This window comes from Oratosquilla oratoria, chromosome 12 (assembly GCF_046742065.1).
Source record: "Oratosquilla oratoria isolate Oo_2021 chromosome 12, ASM4674206v1, whole genome shotgun sequence".
Classification (NCBI taxonomy): domain Eukaryota; kingdom Metazoa; phylum Arthropoda; class Malacostraca; order Stomatopoda; family Squillidae; genus Oratosquilla; species Oratosquilla oratoria.
The window spans coordinates 11516055-11538770 of NC_134788.1; the positions used below are offsets into that span (position 1 = coordinate 11516055).

Below are 22716 nucleotides of genomic sequence, written 5' to 3' on the forward strand. Positions count from 1 at the left end.
ATCGTCCTCCAATATTCGTCTTGCGACTTCCACAGGTACGAAAGTGAAGGACCTTAAATATAAACAGCGTAGTATACGAAATCCCGTGTGGTAGATGTGACAGAAAATACATCGGTGAAACTAGCAGAGGCTTAGACACCAGATTAAAAGAACACCGAGCAGACGTAAGACACCACAAGGTTAGTAGTGCACTAGTAAACCATGTCGACGAAAGAGGCCATCTACCAAAATGGGACCAGGCAAAAATTCTCATGGATAACATTACACGGCAAGGCGATGGAGTCTGTTTTTATCAACATCCATGATAACATTAATAAGAGGACTGGGGATTTAATATGGGCTAAAGCAGCAACACACTTTGTCGTCATGAACAATAAACACAGAGCCCCTGATCCAGACGGAGATTTCACCCACGCGAATACCAACAGGCTGATAATTGGTCCACCCGCTGCGATAGCCCGTCACGCCGAAAGATGAGGTCGAGTGGGGGACCAGCCTGACACTTTGCCACGTTCCTTCTTATGCCATACATATACTGACCAACTTGACTTCAAACTATGTTCCTCTGAAGAAACCACTCTGGCGAAACTAGTCAGGAATAAAAGTATTTCCCTCAGCCCGTGTTCCCTTTACCTCCTATTCACATAAGGAGCAGTGTTATATAGACTTGCCACAAGTATACAAGGAACGGTATAAGCCTACATATAGTATATATCACTGTGCAGCCCACAACAAGTTTCAACAAGATTCTTGTTGAAACTTATTCTAGGTAAGCAGCTTCTCACTGAGTCAGTTGCTGCTTTGGAATCAACCAGGAAAGATGTCTTCTAGACCTGGCAGAGTGGTTCCTTCAGGCTGAAAAAAATATCCTGTCTGGAATTATTTTGAAAAACTACCAACAACTTCTGGCAAAGGGTAACGAGCTAAATGCAAAGACTACAGCCAGGAACTACAGGGCATTGTGTCAAGATTAAAATCTCACAGAGATAAATGCCATGGTTAGCCACAGTATACAGAGGAAGAAATTAATGACCCAGGTAAATAATTTTACTTATACTGTATTTCTCCCTTTTCATATGCAACTATATAAATTTGGTGAACAATGGAGAGCATGTGCAATAAAAATATGAAGGCCTAAAGAGATGATACTTCAACTTCATTACTTCTAAATTTGGGTAATGACTATATCACTATAATATACTGTATCCACTCAACTTTGGGGCCTAGATGATTGTTATTCATTTCATTCAACATTGTGTAATATATGCAGAGTCCACTAGGAAAAGGAAAAAACACACGGAGTCCGAGCGCTTTCGTGATATATTCACAGTATCAAGGAGTACTCCTTGATAATATATATCACGAAAGCGCTCGGACTCCGTGTGTTTTTCCTTTTCCTAGTGGACTCTGCATATATGTGATTCACGTGTGACTTGTGAAATTTGTGCATTGTGTAATATATTTCATAGGTTCCATTGGAATTCAGCCCACATGGGATTCAGCCCAAAGGGATTTAGCCTAACCTAACCCAACCCATTATTTTTAGTGAATTTAATAGTGGACTGAATCCTGTGTGGGCTGAATTCCAAGCCCACCTATTTCATATCCTGCTAATTATTTTAAATTTAGTGGCTTGTGTGAATATGATTATCTAAAAAATAACTACTGTACTCAAAAGTTGCCTAAATCACACTGTATTCATTCATTTATTTATTCATTTACAAATTATGCAATATGCTAAAATTTTCTGTTTTCATTTCAGGATCTGTATCAACAGCTTCAATCCCTTCATCATTGGCTCCACTTGAATTACCTGCAAACCAGACTCCACCATTAAAAAGGTCACTATCAGACTCCTCCACAGGCGCCACTTCTGCTAAATCATTTTCATCTAAAAGAAAGTCATCAACATCTCTGGACAGATTTATCATAAAAACTTCAGCCTCTCAAAAGGGAAATCTTGACAAAGAAGTTGCAAGAATTATATTTGCTACAAATTCACCATTTCGTCTTGTTCAGCATCCTCAGTTTCTCAAGATGGTGCAGAACCTGAGGCCAGGTTATATTCCTCCATCCAGAAAAGATATTGCTGATAAGTACTTGGATCTTGTGTATGAAAAGGAATATAAAAAGTGTGCAGATGACCTGAATAATGAGATTGTATGTCTTTCAATTGATGGGTGGTCTAACATCCATATTGAGCCCATAATATGTGTCACTCTAACAACATCCACTGCTCAGATTTATTTAGTTGACACAATAGACACATCAAGGAAACCTCACACTGCTGAATATCTTCTACAACTTGTACAAAATTCAATCAAGAAGGCTGAACAAGATTTTGGTTGTCACATTGGAAGTATTGTGACAGACAATGCAGCAAATGTCACCAAGATGAGAAAACTCTTGGAGGAATCGAGTGAACATGAGTATACTGTCCTTACATACGGTTTATACCATTCATTGTATACTTGTGGCAAGTCTATAACACTGCTCCTTATATTGATATGCTAAAAATGTCCTTTAGCAATCAGATCGCATATCAGATGGTAATCCCACAATATTTAAAATCTATAAAATAAAAAAATCTATTTAAATCAAAAAGATAAAAAAAATAAAAAAATAAAAAATCGCCAACCCTGGTGTCCACTAACCTCATACAACAATACCTGTTAAGTCCAGCTAAAATTGGCATTTCAAAGCATAACAGTTCCTTAAGAATAGTTTTTTATTTCATTATAAAAGTTTATATTAACTTATACTGCATTGAATAAGTCACTAGTTGATATATTTGTCCTATACACAATGTTAGGTTTCTAGTTTTTATATATTTGTCCAATATAAAATGTTAGGTTACAAAGACAGCAATGGCCTCTGCTAGCAAACCCAGGGATCTGGGTGCACATGTCCTGTATAGTAGTCCTTGATATATTTATATATATATATATATATATATATATATATATATATATATATATAACATAAGCAGAGTAGGAATCACAGGAGTCTTAGTCTTGAGTTTATTCCTGACTAGTTTTGCAGGTATGCTTTTTCAAAGGAATGGTGTACAAACAGGCTGTGGGCATTTTATACATGGGGTGGACCTCACTGCCTCCCCGTGTTACCATAATTGGTGACAAGTGTGAACGTTACATATTCATTGTGGCTAATGTAATAATAATGATAAAGTTTAACATGTATATATAATGACAACACTAAAAATAACAAAGATAATATTAATAGTAATTGTAACAATAATAATGATAATAATAATGACAATAAGTAAAAAAAAATTATTTAATAATAGTAACAATAATAATAATGGTGATGATAATCAAAATCTATATATTAAAAAATACTGAAAGTATAACAGCAATAATAATGGTAATAGAAATAATAATAATAATAATAACAATAATAATAATAATAATAGAAATAATGATAATGATAAAAACAGTAATGATAATAACAATAATTATGTTGTAAATAGATAAAAGGATAACAATCATGATTAAAAGAAGAGAATGGTACGGATAATGACGAAAATATATAAGTGGTGAAGGAATAATGTAGAAATAATGGAGGATATGTGAATTGGTAGCATGTGAAATCAACTATGGTAGCATGGTATAAGAAGGAACATCAAAGTAAAAGGAAGAAAGCTGGAAAGGGTAGGCAGAAGTGGGAAAAAGGTATCTACTTGGTGGGCAAGTGTAAGGGACTGGTAGTGAGATGTAAGTAGAAGGAGGGGTATATAATGAAAGCTTCATTTTTATTGGCTCTGCTGTTTGGTAAACACTGGAAAAGCTTCTCTCCTGTAGGAGTCTTCATATGCTGTGTGGGATAACTCTTTTGTAAAAAAGCAGAGTCACACAGGTCACACTAGAAAACATCTCCTGTGTGGCTCCCCATATGCATTGCGAGAGAATCCTTTCTTGAGAAAGCTGCATTGCACAGGTCACATTGGAAAGACTTCTCTCCTGTGTGGGTCCTCATATGCCTTGTGAAACTACCCTTTAGTGAGAAAGCAGAATCACACAGGTTACACTGGAAAGGCTTTTCTCCTGTGTGGGTACTCATATGGTTTGTTAGAGAATTCTTTTGTGAGAAAGTAGAACTGCACAAGTCACACTGGAAAGGCTTCTCTCCTGTGTGGATTCTCATGTGGCTTACGATACCACCCTTTCGTGAGAAAGCAGAATCACAAAGGTCACATTGGAAAGGCTTCTCTCCTGTGTGGGTCCTTCTATGGTGTGTGAGAGAACCCTTTTGTGAAAAAGCAGAATTACATAGGTCACACTGGAAAGGCTTCTCTCCTAAATGGGTCCTCATATGGTTTGTTAGAGAATTCTTTTGTGAGAAAGTAGAACTGCACTGGTCACACTGGAAAGGCTTCTCTCCTGTGTGGGTCCTCATATGCTTTACGAGACTAAACTTTAGTGAGAAAGCAGAATCACACAGGTCACATTGGAAAGGCTTCTCTCCTGTGTGGGTCCTCATATGGATTGTGAGAGAACCCTTTTGTGAAAATGCAGAATTACACAGGTCACACTGGAAAGGTTTCTCTCCTGTGTGAGTCCTTGTATGATCTGTAAGATCGCCCTTTTGTAAGAAAGCAGAATCACACAGGTCACACTGGAAAGGCCTCTCTCCTCTGTGGGTCAACATGTGACGTCTAAGAGATCGCTTATGTGGGCAAGTAAAATCACACTGGTCACATTGGAAAGGCTTCTCTCCTGTGTGAATCCTCATATGACTTGTGAGAGAATCCTTTCTTGAGAAAGCAGAATCACACAGCTCACATTGGAAAGGCTTCTCTCCTGTGTGGGTCCTCATATGCTTTGTAAGATCACCCTTTCTTGAGAAAGCTGCAATGCACAGGTCACAATGGAAAGGCTTTTCTCCTGTGTGGGTCCTCATATGGTTTGTGAGATGACTCTTTTGTGAGAAAGCAGAATCACACAGGTCACACTGGTAAGGCTTCTCCCCTGTGTGGGTCCTCATATGGTTTGTGAGGTTACCCTTTTGTGAGAAAGCAGAATCACACAGGTCACACCGGAAAAGCTTTTCTCCTGTGTGGGTCCTCATATGACTTGTGAGAGAACTCTTTTGCGAAAAAGCAGAATCAAACAGGTCACACTGAAAAGGCTTCTCTCCTCTGTGGGTCATCATGTGATGTTTTAGATGAATCATGATATAGCTGTACCACAGATGTCACACCAGATCCTCTTCATTACATGACACATATGGATTCTATGGATAGCTCTTCCAAAGGAATGGAGATAGTAATCCTTTTCCTGGAAAATATGTAACCATAAGATTGACATCTGACTCTTTGAAATTGTGTAATATACTGTAATACGATTGTGAATACTCTGTACACAAACCATTAATATTCAAATCCCTTTATACCTAAACAGACCCTTTGTACTTACCATAATGTAGCATAAAAGAGAAATAATAACAGCTATGGTGCTATTATATATTGTATTCTACTTTTACAGTAGAAATATGCTGAAAACCATCCAATAGACACATATACTCACCTCACCACAACTGGAACGACTAAAATTCTGCTCTGGCTTTTTCATCATGTCATGAGATTTGGAAGTGGGGAACACGCCCGATGGCCGCTGCAGTCATATTTTAACATAATTCTGCAACATTCCATGTTTGGGCACATATGACCGGAATTTAAATATGACAAACTCTAGGAAGTTCATCTCATTTGACCCAAATAAGTCATGCAAGTCACATCCTTTCAGATACACTGGTAAGTCATGTACCTGTGTTATTATTTCTGAATAACATAACAAATGAAATTGTAGAGGAAATTTCCATATTTTTTCTTGTCACATTAAGTAAAATCCCTGTTTGTCTAACTGAAGAAAAAAAATGGATATACCTACTAAAAACAATTTCAACAATCATGATGTAATCAGGAGAGGAACCGCTATGAAAGGGGCTATCCCAATAAATGTGGAAATAGCAAGAAGACAATGTATAGTGTGAAAATTAGTGCTTTAACATTTTCAACCTACAGGTCATTTAATCACAGAGACATTACATACATAAACCCAGTCATCTTCCAGGAAGCCTGTGACTCCCTAATGGTTGTGACACTTGTGTGATAATACAAAAGCAAGAAAGAATATACCTAAAAAACTGGTGCAACAAAAATTGTAGTGAAGCCAAGGATAAAAGAGACAAAGCCTGGAAAAAATGGAAAAAAGACAAAAAAAAAAGAGCAAATAGCAAACATACATCAAACTAAGAAACAATTTTGTAAAAATATGCAGGGAGGAAAAGAGAAATTATGAAAAGAAAATTATAGAAAAATGTAAGGATCAGCTGAAGCTATTTTAGATATGTGAATGGTAAACTGAAAATCAAACAAGAAATAGAAAAACTATGCCAAGGAAGTCATGAATACATAAAAGAACAAGACATGGCAGAAGTTATGAGTAACCACTTCAAATCGGTTTTCACAATTGAGAACTCACCTTACTGTGAAGGAATAGAGAAACAGAAATCCCACCAAATGAAGGAAATAACCATGACAAAAAAGGAAATCAGTGACCAAATAAAAAACCTAGATGTTAGAAAATCACATGGTCCAGATGGAATTGCAAATTAGATACTGAAGTAATGCGTGGAGGAACTAACAGATAAAATACACATACATATACCAAGGCCTTACAAGGGAGGTAGCCATAAAGGAAAAGGCATAAAATCATTCCCACCCATTTCATCCCTGAATACACTCCACACCCCTCCACCCTCCCTCTCATCTTAGCACCTCCTGGATGACGGGTCATCCCTGCACCTTGTCCACTGCCCTGGGTCAGAAGCAGTGTCGCAAGGCACAGCACATCCACAGCAAGACCGCTTCATTAAATCGGCGACCCCCCCCCTCTCCGTCCCCCCATGCATAAAAGGAGAAGACGGGGAGAAATCCCTTTGGGCTGCATCAAATCCTGCTCACACATACTACCTCACCCCCCATCCCCCACCCATTCCACCTCATGCAATCACAACATCATCCATATACAACCGTTCTCCATTCACCCCTGTCTTCTGTCCTCTCCCGTCCTTCCTCAACAGACATTCCCCTCTTCCCCAAAGCCCCCTTCACCCCATCCATCCACCTCATCCTAGGACGTCCCCTCATGTTCACTCCCTCCACATCTGCCTTCCATACCTCTTTACTAGTCTTTCTTCACTCATTCTTTCCATGTGTCTAAACCATCCTAATACTCTTTCATCAACCCTATCTCCCAACTCCCTTTCCACCCCTGTTCTCCTCCTCACTTCCTCATTTCTCACTCTATCTAGCCTAGTAACCCCCATCATACTTCTCAGACACCTCATCTCAAACACATTTAAACTCCTTCTCTCTTCCTCTCTTATGTTCCATGTTTCTGCCCCATACAGTGCTGTTGGCACAATCACTCCTTTATACAGTCTCCTCTTAGCATCCATTCCCAAATGTCTATTCCTCATTACACTCTTCGATCCACCAAGGCATTTACTTACTTCTCTCAATCTACATTCTACCTCCACCTCTACTCCACCTTTTCCTGCCACATTTGCACCCAAGTATCTAAAACTATCCACTTCCTCCAGTCGCTCTCCCTTAATGCTCACTTCCAGTCTACTGCCACTTTCACCCCTTGTACATCTCATCACCTTACTTTTACCCACATTTATCTTTAGCTTTCTTCTATCACATACTCTCCCAAACTCTGCCACCAGCTTCCTCAATCCCTCCTCCGATCCTGCCACAAGCGCAGTGTCGTCCGCAAACAACAGCTGGCTCACCTCCCACTTTTCTCCATTTTCTTTAACCATCTCTAATCCCTGACCCACTACCCTTGCATTTACCTCTCGCACTACCCCATCCATGTATAAGTTGAACAGCCAGGGCGACATAACGCATCTTTGATGAAGTCCCACCTTTACCTCGAACCACTCACTCTCTCCATTTCTAATCCTGACACAACCTCTACTACTCTCATAAAAACTCTTGACAGCTCCCAGAAGCTTTCCTCCTATCCCGTATATCTGCATAACCTCCGACAGTGCCTTTCTGTCTACCCTATAATAAGCCTTTTCCAGATCCATAAAAGCCCAATAAACATCCTTCTCCTTTCCTATAGCTTTCTCTTATATCTGTCTTACCACAAAGATCTGATCTACACAACCTCTACCTGTCCTAAATCCACACTGTTCCCCACCAATTACTCCTTCTGTTCCTCTCCTAATCCTCTCAATCAAGATCCTCCCATAAGCCTTCCCAACTACACTTAACAAGCTAATCCCTCTGAAACTACTACATTCACACTTGTCCCCTTTTCCCTTGTAAAGAGGAACTATACAGGCACTCCTCCAGTCCTCCGGCACTCTACCCTCTCTCCAGCAAACATTAAATAGCCTCACCAGCCAGTCCACCATCACTGTACCTCCCTTTTTCAGACATTCTGCATGGCATCCATCCAGACCAGGTGCCTTACCTGCTTTCATCATCTTAACAACTGCCTTCACCTCATCCTTCCTTATTTCTCCATTCTCCTCACTCATCACTCTCATTTTCTTTGCATTTCCCACTGCAGCTATCTTTCCCTCCCTATCCTCCTTCACATTTAGCAACTCCCTAAAATATTCTGCCCATCTTCCCCTTACTGCCTTCTCTTCCATTATCATCTCTCCATCTGCACCTTTGACCTTTTCTTCTCTACTTGATTCGCCTCCTCTTCCTCTCTTAATTTCTTTCCAAGACATCTTTTTATTACTTTCAAAAATTTCTGTCATATTCTTACCCCACTTCACATCTGCTCTCCTCTTTGCCTCCTTTACCTTTTGTTTTACTTCTCTTTTCTTTTCTTTGTACCTCTTATATGACTCCCTCGTCCTATTTTGTAACCAATCTGTGAAAGCTCGCTTCTTCTCTTCTACAACCTTCTTTGTTTCCTCATCCCACCATTCACTACCCTTCCTTATATTTCTTCCTGTCCTTCTTGTTCCACACACCATCCTTGCACACTTTATGACTCCCTCCTTGAACCATCCCCATTCCTCCTCCACACCTAGCTCTACTCTATCCTTCACTCCCACTCCTCCTTCAGCTTTTTTCATACTCCTCCTTTTCCTTTTCATTCAAAGAGTTCGCTCTAAGAACCTCCCTACCTTTTGACCCTTTCCTCTTTCTCCATCTATCCTCCACTCTCAACCTACCTTCCACCAAAAAATTATCTGATATTCCCCCACCCTCTCCCCTTAGCACATGTACATCCTTAACTCTTCCTATCATAATCCTATTTACCACTACATTATCCATTAGCGCTCTATCTACCACCCTTCCATCCACCACCCTCTCCCATGTGTACTTATGCTTGACTTTCTTCTGAAACACTGTATTTGCTATCATCAACTCTCTTTCTAGACACATTTCCACCACCAACTCTCCACTACGATTCTTTCCTGGAACTCCACATTTCCCAACCACTCCATCAATTGGAACATTTCCTACCCTAGCATTAAGGTCTCCCAGTACTATTACATTGATATCTCCTCCTAAATCCTCTATGCATTCATTTAAATCTATCCAAAAAGCCTCCCTTTCTTCTACACTCTTCTCACTGCCAGGCCCATATGCACTTACAGACCCACATCTCCTTTCCCAGTTTCACCTTCATCCACATTATCCTTGAGGAAACCTCCTTCCACTCTACTACACGTTTACCTATCTCTTCACTTACTAGAATAGCCACCCCTTCCCTCCCTCGCCCTATCTTCACTCCTGATAACCTCCCACTTACACTCCCAAACTTACACTCACCCTTCCCTTTCAACTTAGTTTCACTCAAAGCCAACACATCCATCTTTCTTCTCACAAACATACTACCTATCTCTTCCCTTTTGCTCTCATCTGTACCACATCCACGCACATTAAAAGACCCAAACCTTAGGGTGCTGTTCCAAAAACTCCCAGACCCTCTTATACCTTTACTTTTTCGTTTAGGAATATCCCCTGTGGGGCTACAAGGAGAAGGATGCCTAGTCCCAATCCCCGTCCCTTTCTTCTCGCCTCTTACAATCCAAGTGGGAATACTTGATGGCAGTATTTTTTTCCCCCACCACAGAAAAAGAATACTCAGAGAAATGGTACAGGACAGCAACAAAGGGTTGGGGGACACCATAACGGAGGGACAGTCGTAGTTTAAAAGTGTCATCATTTCTCTATGAGCAGAGTTTTCCTCTATCATAGACAATATGATGTGTGGCTCTGGTCCGTAGGGGCGCCCCATATAGACCCTAAAGTATCAACTGCATGCTACTTTGCTACAATAACAAGCATCCAATACCCCAAGACAAAAACAATAAAAAGGAAATGTAAAATGTTGGTACAACAAAAGATGTAGAGAGTTAAAAGATAAAAGGGATAAAGATTTGATAAAATGGAGGAAAGACAAAAAAAAAAGAAAAAAGGAAAATGGAAATGGCAGAAATTATGAACAAGCGTTTTAAATCAGTGTTTACGAGGTGGAACATGCAACTGAGATATGAGTGGGAGAGGAAAGTCCCCCCTATGAAAGAAATAGAAGTAACAAAGAATGAAATAATGAATCACTTGAGTAATCTCAATGTCAGAAAATTACATAGTCCAGATGAAATGAAAAAAACTGGATTTTGAAAGAATGCAGACAAAATACATATTCTAATAAGCAGTTCATTGAAGGAAGGAAAAGTTCCAGAAGATTGGAAAAGAACAAATATAATACCAATATATAAGGGGGGGAAACAAAGAAGACCCTACAAACTATAGACTGGTCTCTCTTACAAATATGGTAGCAAAAATTTGTGAAAGAATTATCAAAATTAGATGGATAAAGCATTTGGAAAAAAAATGTACTAAATCTGAGGCAGTTTGGATTTAGACAAGGAAGGTCATGTATTTTTACCTAGTTGTATTTACCTATTTGTATTTTACAGGAAGGGGAGCTATGCTCATGGTGTCCCTTCTTTATATCCCATTTTATCTAAACTATTTCTAAACTCATGAATTGTTTTTGCACACACCACTTTTTCGTCCAACTTGTTCCAGATGTCTATTACTCTGTAGGGAAAGCTGTTCTTTTTCAGGTCCCTTCTAGAACTGTCTTTCTTGATTTTCTTTCCATGTCTTCTTGTATTTCTACTATCCCATTTTATTAGATCCTCTCTATCAATAGTTTCTATGACTTTCATGATTCTATAAATATTTATCAAGTCTCTCTCTCTTCTTTGTTCTAATGTCTATAGTTCAAGTTTTGTTAGTCTCTCTTCATATGATAGTTCTGAGAGTGTTGGTGCTAATTTTGTAATTGCTCTTTGTATTCTTTCAAGTTTTGTTACACATTTTTTTTTTGTACTTGGTGACCACATCATCTCTACATATTCCAATCTTGGTCTTATCAAGGTAACTAGTATTTTCTTCACCTTTTCTTCGTCCAGGTATGTAAAAGCCACTTTGATTGTTCTTATTAAATGATAAGTTTCTCAAAAAAATTAGTTTAATATGCTTCTCAGGGGATATATTATCCATAATATTGACTCCCAGGTCTTTCTCATTTTCTACTTTTTTATTTCTTCTTCTCCCAATCTATATGATCCCACTATTCTTTTTTTGCTTCTCCCAAATTCCATTATACTACACTTCTTGATATTGAATTCCATCTCCCACTTCCTACTCCATTCCCATACTTTATTGAGATCACTCTGTAGCAACTCACAATCTTCTTCAATGTTCACTTTTTCATCAATTTTGCATCATCCGCAAAGAGGCTCATATAACTTTCAATTCCTTCATCCATATCATAAATATATAAAGCAAACATCATTGGGGCCAAAACTGTTCCATGTGGAACACCACTTATTACTTCATCCCAATTAGAGTGTTTGTCTCTTATCACCACTCTCATTTTTCTTTTATGCAATAAGTCTTCCATCCACTTCAGTAGTTTGTCCTGTATTCCTCCTGCAGTTTCTAATTTCTAAAGCAACTTCTTATGTGGCACCTTATCAAAACCTTTTTTCAGGTCTAGAAATGCACAATCAGCCCATCCATTTTTCTTGTATTACATCTATTAGCCTTGAATAGAAACACATTAAGTTTGTGACGCATGATTGTCCTTGTCTAAATCCAAATTGTCTTGGATTTAGTATGTTGTTTTTTTCCAAATGCTTTATCCATCTGGTTTTGATCATTCTTTCACAGATTTTAGCTATCGTACTTGTAAGAGAGACCAGTCTATAGTTAGTGGGGTCTTCTTTGTTTCCCCCTTTATACATTGGTACTATATTTGCTCATCTCCAATCTTCTGGAACTTTTCCCTCTTTCAATGAACTATTTATTAGGCTATGTATTTTGTCTGTTAGTTCATTCCTGCATTCTTTCAAAATCCAGTTTGCCATTTCATCCGGTCCTTGTGATTTTCTGACATTGAGATTACTCAAGTGTTTCATTATTTCATTTCTTGATACCTCTATCTCTTTCATAGGGGGAACTCTCTCCTCCCATTCAATATCTCTAGGTTGTATGTTCTCCCTTGTAAACACCAATTTAAAATGCTCATTCTTAATTTCTACAATTTCTATTTCCTCTGTGTATTTGACTCCTCCTTGTTGTAGTTTCTCTAATTCTTGTTTACTTTTCAGTTTGTTGTTTACAAATCTGTAAAATAATTTTGGTTGATCTTTACATTTTTCTATGACATCTTTTTTGTATTTTATCTTTCTTCTCTGCACACTTGTACATATTCATTTCTATAACTAGTATATATTTTTCAGTTTTCAGTTTTTTTTTATATTTTTTCCATTTTATCCAAGCTTTATCCCTTTTGTCTTTTAAATCCCTACATCTTTTGTTGTACCAGCACTTAACATATCCTTTTTCTTGCTTTTGTCTTGGCACATACTTTTCCACTCCTTTATGAATTTTTGTCAAAATACTCCATTTCTCTTCTACTGTTGTTTCCTCCTTGTGTATTCTTTCCCAGTCTGCTTTTTGAAAGAATTCTTTCATTCTGTCAAAGTTTGTTTTTTCATACATCAATCTTCCTTTTCTATATTGTTTTTTTTTATGTATTTTTCGTTTAATTCCAGTTCAACCAATATGTGGTCACATTTACTAATTGGCGTTTTATATTTGATCTTGTCCACTATTTCAGGTTATGATGTGATTATTAGGTCCAGTCTTGATGGTTCTTCCTCATCTCTATACCTAGTATTTTCTTGTATCCATTGCATCATTATATGTTCAATAATCATATCAAGTAGTACATTTCCCCATAGGTTATCGCCACCCTTCACTGTCATCTTTTCCCAGCAGATTTCTTTATAATTAAAGTCACCCATTATAATTATTTGTCCTCCATCTTCCATTATCTTAGTGATATCCTGGTGTCTTCTAACATATTTTGTGTTCTCTCTCTTCCCATAAAGCCATTTTAGGAGGCACATAATTTACTACAAACTTCCTGCTCTTCTTATCCTTGTAATCCACTTCCATCGTAATCATCTCTACACTATTCTTTCCATATGTGACATTCCTCACATTTATATCCTTCTTAGTCAGGAACATAACTCCACCCTCTTGTTTTACCTCTCTGTTTCTAATCCAACAATTATATGCACCATGTCCTACACTGTTGGGTGGTAGTGGACCTTTCAATTTTGTCTCTACAATTCCCATTATGTCCGGTTCTTTTTCCTTCAGGTAATCATTCAGTTCATTCAAGCCTGTTATTAATCCATCTATATTTGTGTAAGACACTTTTAATTTTCTGCTACTTCCATCGTGTTTTCTGTTTCCCTTCCGTTTTTCTCTGCTATGAACCATTTCCTCACTTTCATATTCACTACTCTCCAATAGAATTTCTCTTTTTCTGTCTCTGTTCTTTTCTCGTTTTTTTTTTCATAGCTTCTAGTCTTTTTGATTTCTCATCCTCTCTTTCCTCTTTATTCATTTCTCTTTTTATCCATACCTGTTTAAATTGCTCACTGTCTGCTAGTTTCCCTGTTTTTGCTAAGATATTTTCTGCTGTCGTTTGTGACCTGAATTTAACCTTAATTGGTCTGGTCTATCAGTATTGTATTTTCTGAGCCTATACATTTCTTCTATTTGTTTCCCTATTTCTGGTTCATCTTCTTCAACTACTTTTATATACTATTTACTTTTTCCTCCTTTATTCTTGTAGTCCTATTTAGATTATACTTCTCTTCCATCCCTAATATAATTATACATTTCTTTTTATCTGCTAAGTCTCTTACTATATTCTCCTTCTCTCTCATCACTTTAATAACTGTGCCTTTAGTTTATTCCTTTATCTGTTTTTTTCATTATATCTCTAAATTCAATTTTGTTATTCTCCTGAACCTTTTTCCAACCACTTACTTTCGTTATGGACTCTTTATTTTCTTTATTATTCCTCTTTAATTCCTCATTCTCTTCCTTTACTTCTCTTAACTGTCTTTTTAATTCTACTTCTTTTGTTAGATTTTGATTCTCTTTTCTTAGTTCTTCCAGTTTATCAACTTTCTCGGCAACTAGAGTTAATTGGTCAAACCTAACCTTCCCTTCTTTGTTTATTTTTTTTAGTTTCTCCTCTAGATTTACTAGTCGGGGGAGGTTGTCCCCTCCTCCCTCTTTAGATCCATAAAAGCAGTTATCATCCTTTACCACTGTGCTGCTATTATCTATATTTCTGCTCTTCACACCTCTGCTTCCTTGTTGTTGGTCTGTATATTCTGCCACCCCCTTGTTTACACTTCTAAGATCCTGGACCCATTCATCCCCTTCCTCATTTCCTTCCATTTTCCTCAGTAATCCCTCCCCTTCTCCTTTTTCTTCACCTTCCCACTCCACCATGAGCTTTCCCCTTCCCTATTAATACAACACAGGTACTTCCTTGTCATTGTGATCCTCGAAATTTGCAGTCTTCTCTGGAGTTCCAAAATTCGTTGTCACTTCAACCAACATTTAAATAGTTGTATTTTACGGGAAGGGGAGCTATGCTCATGGTGTCTCGTCTTCATATCTCATTTTATATAAACTACTTTTAAATTCATGTATTGTTTTTGCACACATCATTTTCTCATCTAACTTGTTCCAACTGTCTATTACTCTGAGGAAAGCTGTTCTTTTTCAGATCTCTTCTATAGCTGTCTTTCTTGATTTTCTTTGTGTGTCCTCTTGTATTTCTATCATCCCATTTTATTAGATCCTCTCTATCAATAATTGATATGCCTTTCATGATTCTGTAAATAGCTATCAAATCTCCTCTCTCTCTTCTTAGCTCTAGCGTCTGTAGCTCCAGTTTTGCTAGTCTCTCTTCATATGATAGTTTTGAGTGTGTTGGTGCCAATTTTGTAATTGTTCTTTGTATTCTTCCAAGTTTTTTATACATTTTTTTGTACTTGGTGACCACATTGTTGCTGCATATTCCAATCTTGGTCTTATCAGAATGATTAGTATTTTCTTATCCATTTCTTCATCCAGGTATGTAAATGCAACTTTGATTGTTCTTATTAAATTATAAGTTTCTCCAAAAATCTTATTTATATGTTTCTCAGGTGACATATTATTCATATCAACGACTCCCAGCTCATTTTCAACTTTTTTATTCCTTCTCCCAATTTATATGATCCTGTTATTCTGTTTTTGCTTTTTCCAAATTCCATTATACTACACTTTTTACTGTTGAACTCCATCTCCCACTTCCTACTCCATTCCCATACTTTATTCAGATCACTCTGTAGTGACTCACAATCTTCTTCCGTGTTCACTTTTTTTTAATAGTTTTGCATAATCTGCAAAGAAGTTCATATAACTTTCAATTTCTTCATTCATATCATTAATATATATAGCAAACATTATTGGGGCCAGAACTGTTCCTTGTGGAACACCACTTATTACTTCATCCCAATTTGAGTGTTTGTCTCTTATCACTACTCTCATTTTTCTTCTTGCAAAAAGTCATCCATCCATTTAAGCAGTTTGCCCTGTATTCCTCCTTCAATTTCTAATTTCTTAAGCAACTTCTTATGTGGTACTTTGTCAAAAGCTTTTTTTAGGTCTAGAAATGCACAATCAGCCCATCCATCTCTTTCTTGTATTATATCTAGCCTTGAATAGAAACATTAAACTGGTGACGCATGATCATCCTTGTCTGAATCCAAATTGCCTTGGATTTAGCACGTTTTTTTTTTTTCTAAATATTTTACCCATCTAATTTTGACAGTTCTTTCACAAATTTTTGCTATTGTACTTGTTAGAGAAACTGGTCTATAGTTGGTAGGGATTTCTTTATTTCCCCCTTTATATAGGTACTATAGTTGCTCTTTTCCAATCTTTTGGAACTCTTCCTTCTTTCAAGGAACTGTTTAATGCTATGTATTTTGTTTGCCAGTTCATTACTGCATTCTTTCAAAATCCTGTTTGCTATTTCATCTGGTCCATGCAACATCAAGCTTACTCAAGTGTTTCATTATTTCACTTTTTGTTACTTCTATTTCTTTCATAGGGGGGACTTTCTCTTTCCATTCGATCTCCCCAGGTTGTATATGATCTCCCTCTTGTAAACACCGATTTAAAATGCTTGTTCATAATTTCTGCCATTTCTATTTCCTCTGTGTATTCAACTCCTCCCTGTCATAATTTCTCTAAATCTTGTTTGTTTTTCAGTTTGTTGTTTACAAATCTGTAAAATAGTTTTGGTTGATCTTTACATTTTTCTATGACATCTTTTTCATATTTTCTCTTTTCCTCTCTGCACACTTGTACATATTCATTTCTATAACAAGTATATGTTTTCCATTTTTCAGGTCTTTTGTCTTTCTTCCATTTGGTCCAAGCTTTATCTCTTTTGTCTTTTAACTCCCTACAACTTTTGTTGTACCAGCACTTTACATATTCTTTTTCTTGTTTTTGTCTTGGGACATACTTTTCCACTCCTTTTTTTTTATAATTTTTTGTCAAAATATTCCATTTCTCTTCCACTGTTGTTTCTTCTTTGTATATTCTTTCCCAGTTTTCTTTTTGAAAGAATTCTCTTATTTTATAAAAAAAAAAAAAAAAAAAAAATCATACATCATTCTTCCTTTTCTATATTGTTCATTTCTTTTCATGTATTTCTCCTCATTTAGTTCCAGTTCAATCAATATGTGGTCACTTTTACTTATTGGTGTCTTATATTCAATCTTTTCCACAATTTTAGGTTCAGATGTGATTATTAGGTCTAGTCTCGATGGTTCTTCTTCATTTCTATACCTAGTGTTCTCTTGTATCCATTGTGTCATTGTATGGTCAATAATCATCTCGAGTAGAACATTTCCCCATGAGTCGTCTCCACCCTTTACTGTCATCTCTTCCCAGCAGACTTCTTTGCAATTAAAGTTGCCCATTATAACTATTCTTCCTCCATCTTCCATTATCTTATTTAATGTTATCCTTGTGTCTTCTAACATACTTTTATGTTCACTCTCTTCCCACGAGGCTGTTTTTGGAGGCACATAGTTTATTACAAACTTTCTGCTCTTCTTATCTCTGTCTTCCACTTCGATCATAATCATCTCTACTGTATTCTTTCCATATGTGACAGTCCTCATGTTTATATCTTAGTCAGGAACATAACTCCACCCCCTTGTTTTGTCTCTGTTTCTATTCCAATAATTATATGCATCATGTCCTACACTGTTGGGTGGTAGTGGACCTTTCAATTTTGTCCCTACAATTCCCATTATGTCCGGTTCTTTTTCCTTCACATAATCATTCAGTTCATTCAATCCTGTTATTAATCCATCTATATTTGTGTAAGACACTCTTAATTTTCTGCTACTTCCATTGTATTTTCTGTTTCCCCTTTGTTTTTCTCCAGTATGGCCCATCTCCTCACTTTCATATTCACTACTCTCCAATAGAATTTCTCTTTTTCTGTCTCTGTTCTGTTCTCGTTTTTTTCCTTAGCTTCTTGTCTTTTCATTTTTCCTCCTCTCTTTCCTCTCTATTCATTTCTCTTTTTATCCATACCTTTTTATATTGTTCACTGTTTGCTAGTTTTCCTGTTTCTGCTAAGATATTCTCTGCTGTCATTTGTGACCTGAATTTAATCTTAATTGGTCTGGTCTTATCTGTACTATATTTTCCGAGTCTATACATCTCTTCAATTTGTTTCATGATTTCAGGTTCATCTTCCTGAACTAATTCTAGTAAACTGCTTACTTTTTCTTTTTCCTCTTTGATTCTTGTGGTTCTATTAAGGTTATACTTCTCTTCCATTCCTAATATAATTATACATTTCTTTTTATCTGCTAAGTCTCTTACTATATTTTCCTTCTGTCTCATCACTTTGATAACTGAGTCTTCAGTTTGTTCTTTCATTTGCTGTTTTATTATGTCAGTAAATGCAACTTTACTGTTTTCTTGGATTTTTTTCCAACCCTGTGCTTCTTTTGCTATGGACTCTTTATTCTCTTTGTTCTTCTTTAATTTCTCATTCTCATCTTATACTTCTTTTAACTGTCTTTTTATCTCCTGTTTCTTTAGTTAGGTTTTTGTTCACCTTCTCTAATTCTTCCAATTTGTCAACTCTGTGCAATCTCTGCCATTTTACCGAACCTACTCTCCCAATGTTCGGTCATTTTTTCAAGTTTTTCCTCTAGTCTTGCTAATCGGGGGAGGTTGGTATCCCCCCCCCCTTATTAAATCCCTGGAAATTATTATCCTCACCTTCCATTGTGCTGTTCTTATCTATATTTCTAATCTTTACATTTTTGTTGGTCCCTTCATCGTCACTAAATTGACATTTGTTTATATGGCGTCTGCCTGCCTGGACCAAGTCCCCTCCTTTCTCATTTCCTTCCATTTCCCTAAGTAATCCCTCCTCTTCTCCTTTTTCCTCCCCTTCCCACTACACCACGTGCTTTCCCCTTCCCTATGATACAATAAGGTACTTCCTTGACGTTGAGATCCGCGTAAATTTTGATTTTTCTTCAGAACTCCAATCTTCGCCGTTCATCCGACGAAAGTGTGTGTGTGTGTGTGTGAGCCTGATGTGTTTCTATTCAAGACTAATAGATATAATACAGGAAAGAGATGGATGGGTTGATTGTGCCTTTCTAGATCTGAAAAAAAGCTTTTGATAAGGTGCCATATAAAAAAATGCTAAAGAAATTAGAAACTGTAGGAGGAATACAGGGCACACTAAATGGATGGAAGACTTCTTGCATGAAAGAAAAATGAGAGTGGTGATAAGAGACAAACATTCCAATTGGGATGAGGTGATTAGTGGAATTCCACAAAGAACAGTACTGGCCCCAATAATGTTTGCTATATATATTAATGATATGGATGAAGGAATTGAAAGTTATATGAGCCTCTTCGCAGATGATGATAAAATGTTTAAAAAAGTGAACGCCGAAGAATGTGAATCACTGAAAAGTGATCTCAATAGAATATGGGAATGGAGTAGGAAGTGGGAGATGGAATTTAACATTGAGAAGTGTAGTATAATGGAATTTGGAAGAAGCAAAAAAAGAATAGTGGGATCATATACATTGGGAGAGGAAAAAACTAGAAAAGGGGAAAAAGAGAAGAGCCTAGGAGTCATTATTATGAATATTATGTCCCCTGAGAAACATATAAACAATTTTTTGGAGAAACTTATCATTTCATAAGATCAATCAAAGTGGCATTTGCATACCTGGATGAAGAAATGGTAAAGAAAATACTAGTCACTTTGATAAGACCAAAATAGTATGCAGTGACGACGTGGTTACCAAGTACAAAAAATGTATAACAAAACTTGAAAGAACTGCATAAGGGAAGGTATAACTTCTCATACTATAATGCAATGACTTCTAATTGATATGACATGGATGTGAAAGATTTTACTCATTAGAATATCATAATCAGTTCACACTGAAATCTGAGTGAACTTTACGAATTTTTTATTTTCCTACCATGGAAGACTGAATGGAGGCCCATTCCCTAATAAGAATGTAAGAACAATGTAAGCCAGTCTTAACATTTTTTTAATCGCTACCAATGTTTATATTAATTTGCAGTAGCTATATATGGAGCTCAAAATACTCACAATGATAAGAGTCAGCCAACGACAGAGTTAAAGTTTGCAGCCGTGAGACTGGCAACTATCTTTATATATATATACCAGAAAATTTGCCAGTCTCAATTTTCTAAAAATTGCAGTATTATTTTAGTTGTTCACACCTACATGATATAGCATTAGAAAATTAAATATCAATTTTGTAAATTATAATACATAAATATAGTATGCGATTTTCTTGGTGGAAATAGATAACAAAAAACCTTACTACAAGCAAATCTACTAACGAACGAAGCTACTAGGATATGGTCCAGATGCCTTGCAGTTTTCTGTCCAGTCTAGTCACTGTCGATTAGACAATGGCTTTCATGTTGTGGACTGGGTGTTCTCCAACTCCAGGTGATGTTAATAAGTGCATTTACAAAGATAATAGGACTTTCTTGGACTTCATGAGAGAACACAGGGTTCTGCCATTATCTGTTAATTGCCTGAGGTACAATAATATAATCAGACCACCAGTATCCATGATGACGACAACCCGGATGATCTTTAGAATTTAAGGTACCAAATTACTAAATATAGGTTAGGTTAAGTTGGAATAGATGTTATTAGTATCCTTTCATTTCTTTGACCTTGGCATCTATTAAAACAAACATGGCATTTCATTCAACCACCGCAACTTTGTTCGTTAGTAAATAGGTTTCAGCAACTTTTTTGTTATTGATTTCCAACAAGAAAATCACATATTACTTTGATGTATTTCAATTTACAAAATACTTAATTTTCTATTGCTATATTATGTAGATGTACACAACTAAAATTTTACCGAAATTGCTACCTACATTACTATTACTTTGTGATGTTTATATATGGGGTTTAAAATACTTAATGATAAGAGATAGCGGTAAGAATTGCAGCACTGAGACCTGACCTGACCTAATCTATCCCCATGGGCTTGGAAAAATAACTAAATATAGAGATCTCCACTCATCTTGATTTTCTTAAATAGCTATTGACACTACTTTTAGTTTGTAGTACTTATATCTGGGGTTAAAAATACTGCCCTGCACCTTGTCCTCTGACCCAGGGCAGTGGACAAGGTGCAAGGATGACCCGTCATTCAGGAGGTGCTAAGATAAGAGGGAGGGTGGAGGGGTGTGGAGTGTATTCAGGGATGGAATGGGTGGGAATGATTTTATGCCTTTTTCTTTTTGGCTACCCCCCTTGTAAGGGGGAAAAAGCCTTGGTATATGTATGTATGTAAAAACACGCAGAATGATATGAGCTAACCGACTATATAGGTAATTGCAGTTCCCAAGCTGGCAAACATCTTGATAAATACCCATACATTTACCGTTGTTCAGAATGCCAATTACACTACCAAACGGGAGTTGAAGTTTAGCAGATGCCAAAAGTAAACACACAACGCATGCATTAAGCTACTTTACCACTATATCATTTCATTTACGAATTCAACAAAGACACACTTGTTTAGCCTGTACAAAACACAGCCATGAAAACGAGCTCTTCGCATAGATGAAAGAGTGCAACTCAAGGCTTCGCTGTCTATGACGTCATATGTAAATAAACAATGCCAGGAACTTGAAGAATAATGGAGTGAAACATAAGTAGATGGTGGCAATGATGAATTGACGGCAGGGAAATTCTTATTCGGGAAAGCAAAAATAGATGTTAATTTGAGACACTGCACAAAATATGGAAAGCAAGAGAAAAGATGAATGAGGCGAGGGGAATATAAACGGCGGAAACAAAACAAAATCATTTAGGATAAGATTATTCTCGCGTTCGGAGTATAAACGAGGGAAACAAATCACAAACGAAAAGCTTCATAGTCAGTTAGGATTTATTTCAAATGCTTTCATTATATTTTCAGTGTTAGGTGTACCAGGAACAATATTTAACCTTCACAGCGCAAGTTATCATTATTTTTATGATTGTTATTACTATTATCATTATTATTGTTATACTTCTAATATTTTTTAATATTTAGATTTTCATTAGCACCATTGTTATTGTTACTATTATCAAATAATAATAATAAAAAATTATTATCATTATTATTGTTACAATTACTATTAATGTTTTCTTTGTTATTATTAGTGTTGTCATCATGTTTACTTGTTAAACTTTATCATTATTATTACATTAGCCACAATGAATATGTAACGTTCACACTTGTCACCAACTATGGTAACACGGGGATGCAGTGAGGTCCACCCCATGAGAGACCTGTGTGGATCCTCATATGCTTTGTGAGAGACTCCGTTTGTGAGAAAGCCGCATCACACAAGTTATAGTGAAAGTAGTGTCCTCCACCACACATGGTTCGCAGGTACAGAGGCTCCGGTTCTCCTCCAATGGCCGAGACCATTGTAAAGAGTTAGGAAAAAAAAAGAGGCAGATTGTTTGCCATTTTTTTTTTTTATTGTTTTTGTTGGTTTGAAGAGAATCTTTGTAATATCCAACCTTAGCTCTGTCTACCATAACCTGAACCTCGTTCCGTAACTTCTTGTACATAGCAAAAACAGATTGATCTTTTGCTTTCTTATAATCTTTTAAAGCCTTATCTCTCCTGTTGATCATTTTCAAGATG

At 36.7% G+C, this 22716-nt stretch overlaps 1 protein-coding gene across 1 annotated transcript; it reads right to left on the reverse strand.

Annotated features, from left to right (window-relative positions):
* Positions 1 to 3383: 3383 nt before the first annotated feature.
* On the reverse strand, positions 3384 to 21637 carry LOC143030546 (uncharacterized). The gene is made up of 2 exons (XM_076193692.1): positions 21571 to 21637; positions 3384 to 5297 (listed from the first exon to the last, which is right to left on the reverse strand). The coding sequence occupies exon 2, from the start codon at positions 5191 to 5193 to the stop codon at positions 3883 to 3885; it is 1311 nt and encodes a 436-aa protein (XP_076049807.1). The 5' UTR covers positions 5194 to 5297; positions 21571 to 21637; the 3' UTR covers positions 3384 to 3882.
* Between the last annotated feature and the right edge of the window lie 1079 nt (positions 21638 to 22716).

What these genes read in the sequence shown, in the direction of transcription:
- LOC143030546 (XM_076193692.1), bottom strand. Translation starts at nt 5,193, where the DNA reads ATGATTCATCTAAAACATCACATGATGACCCACAGAGGAGAGAAGCCT.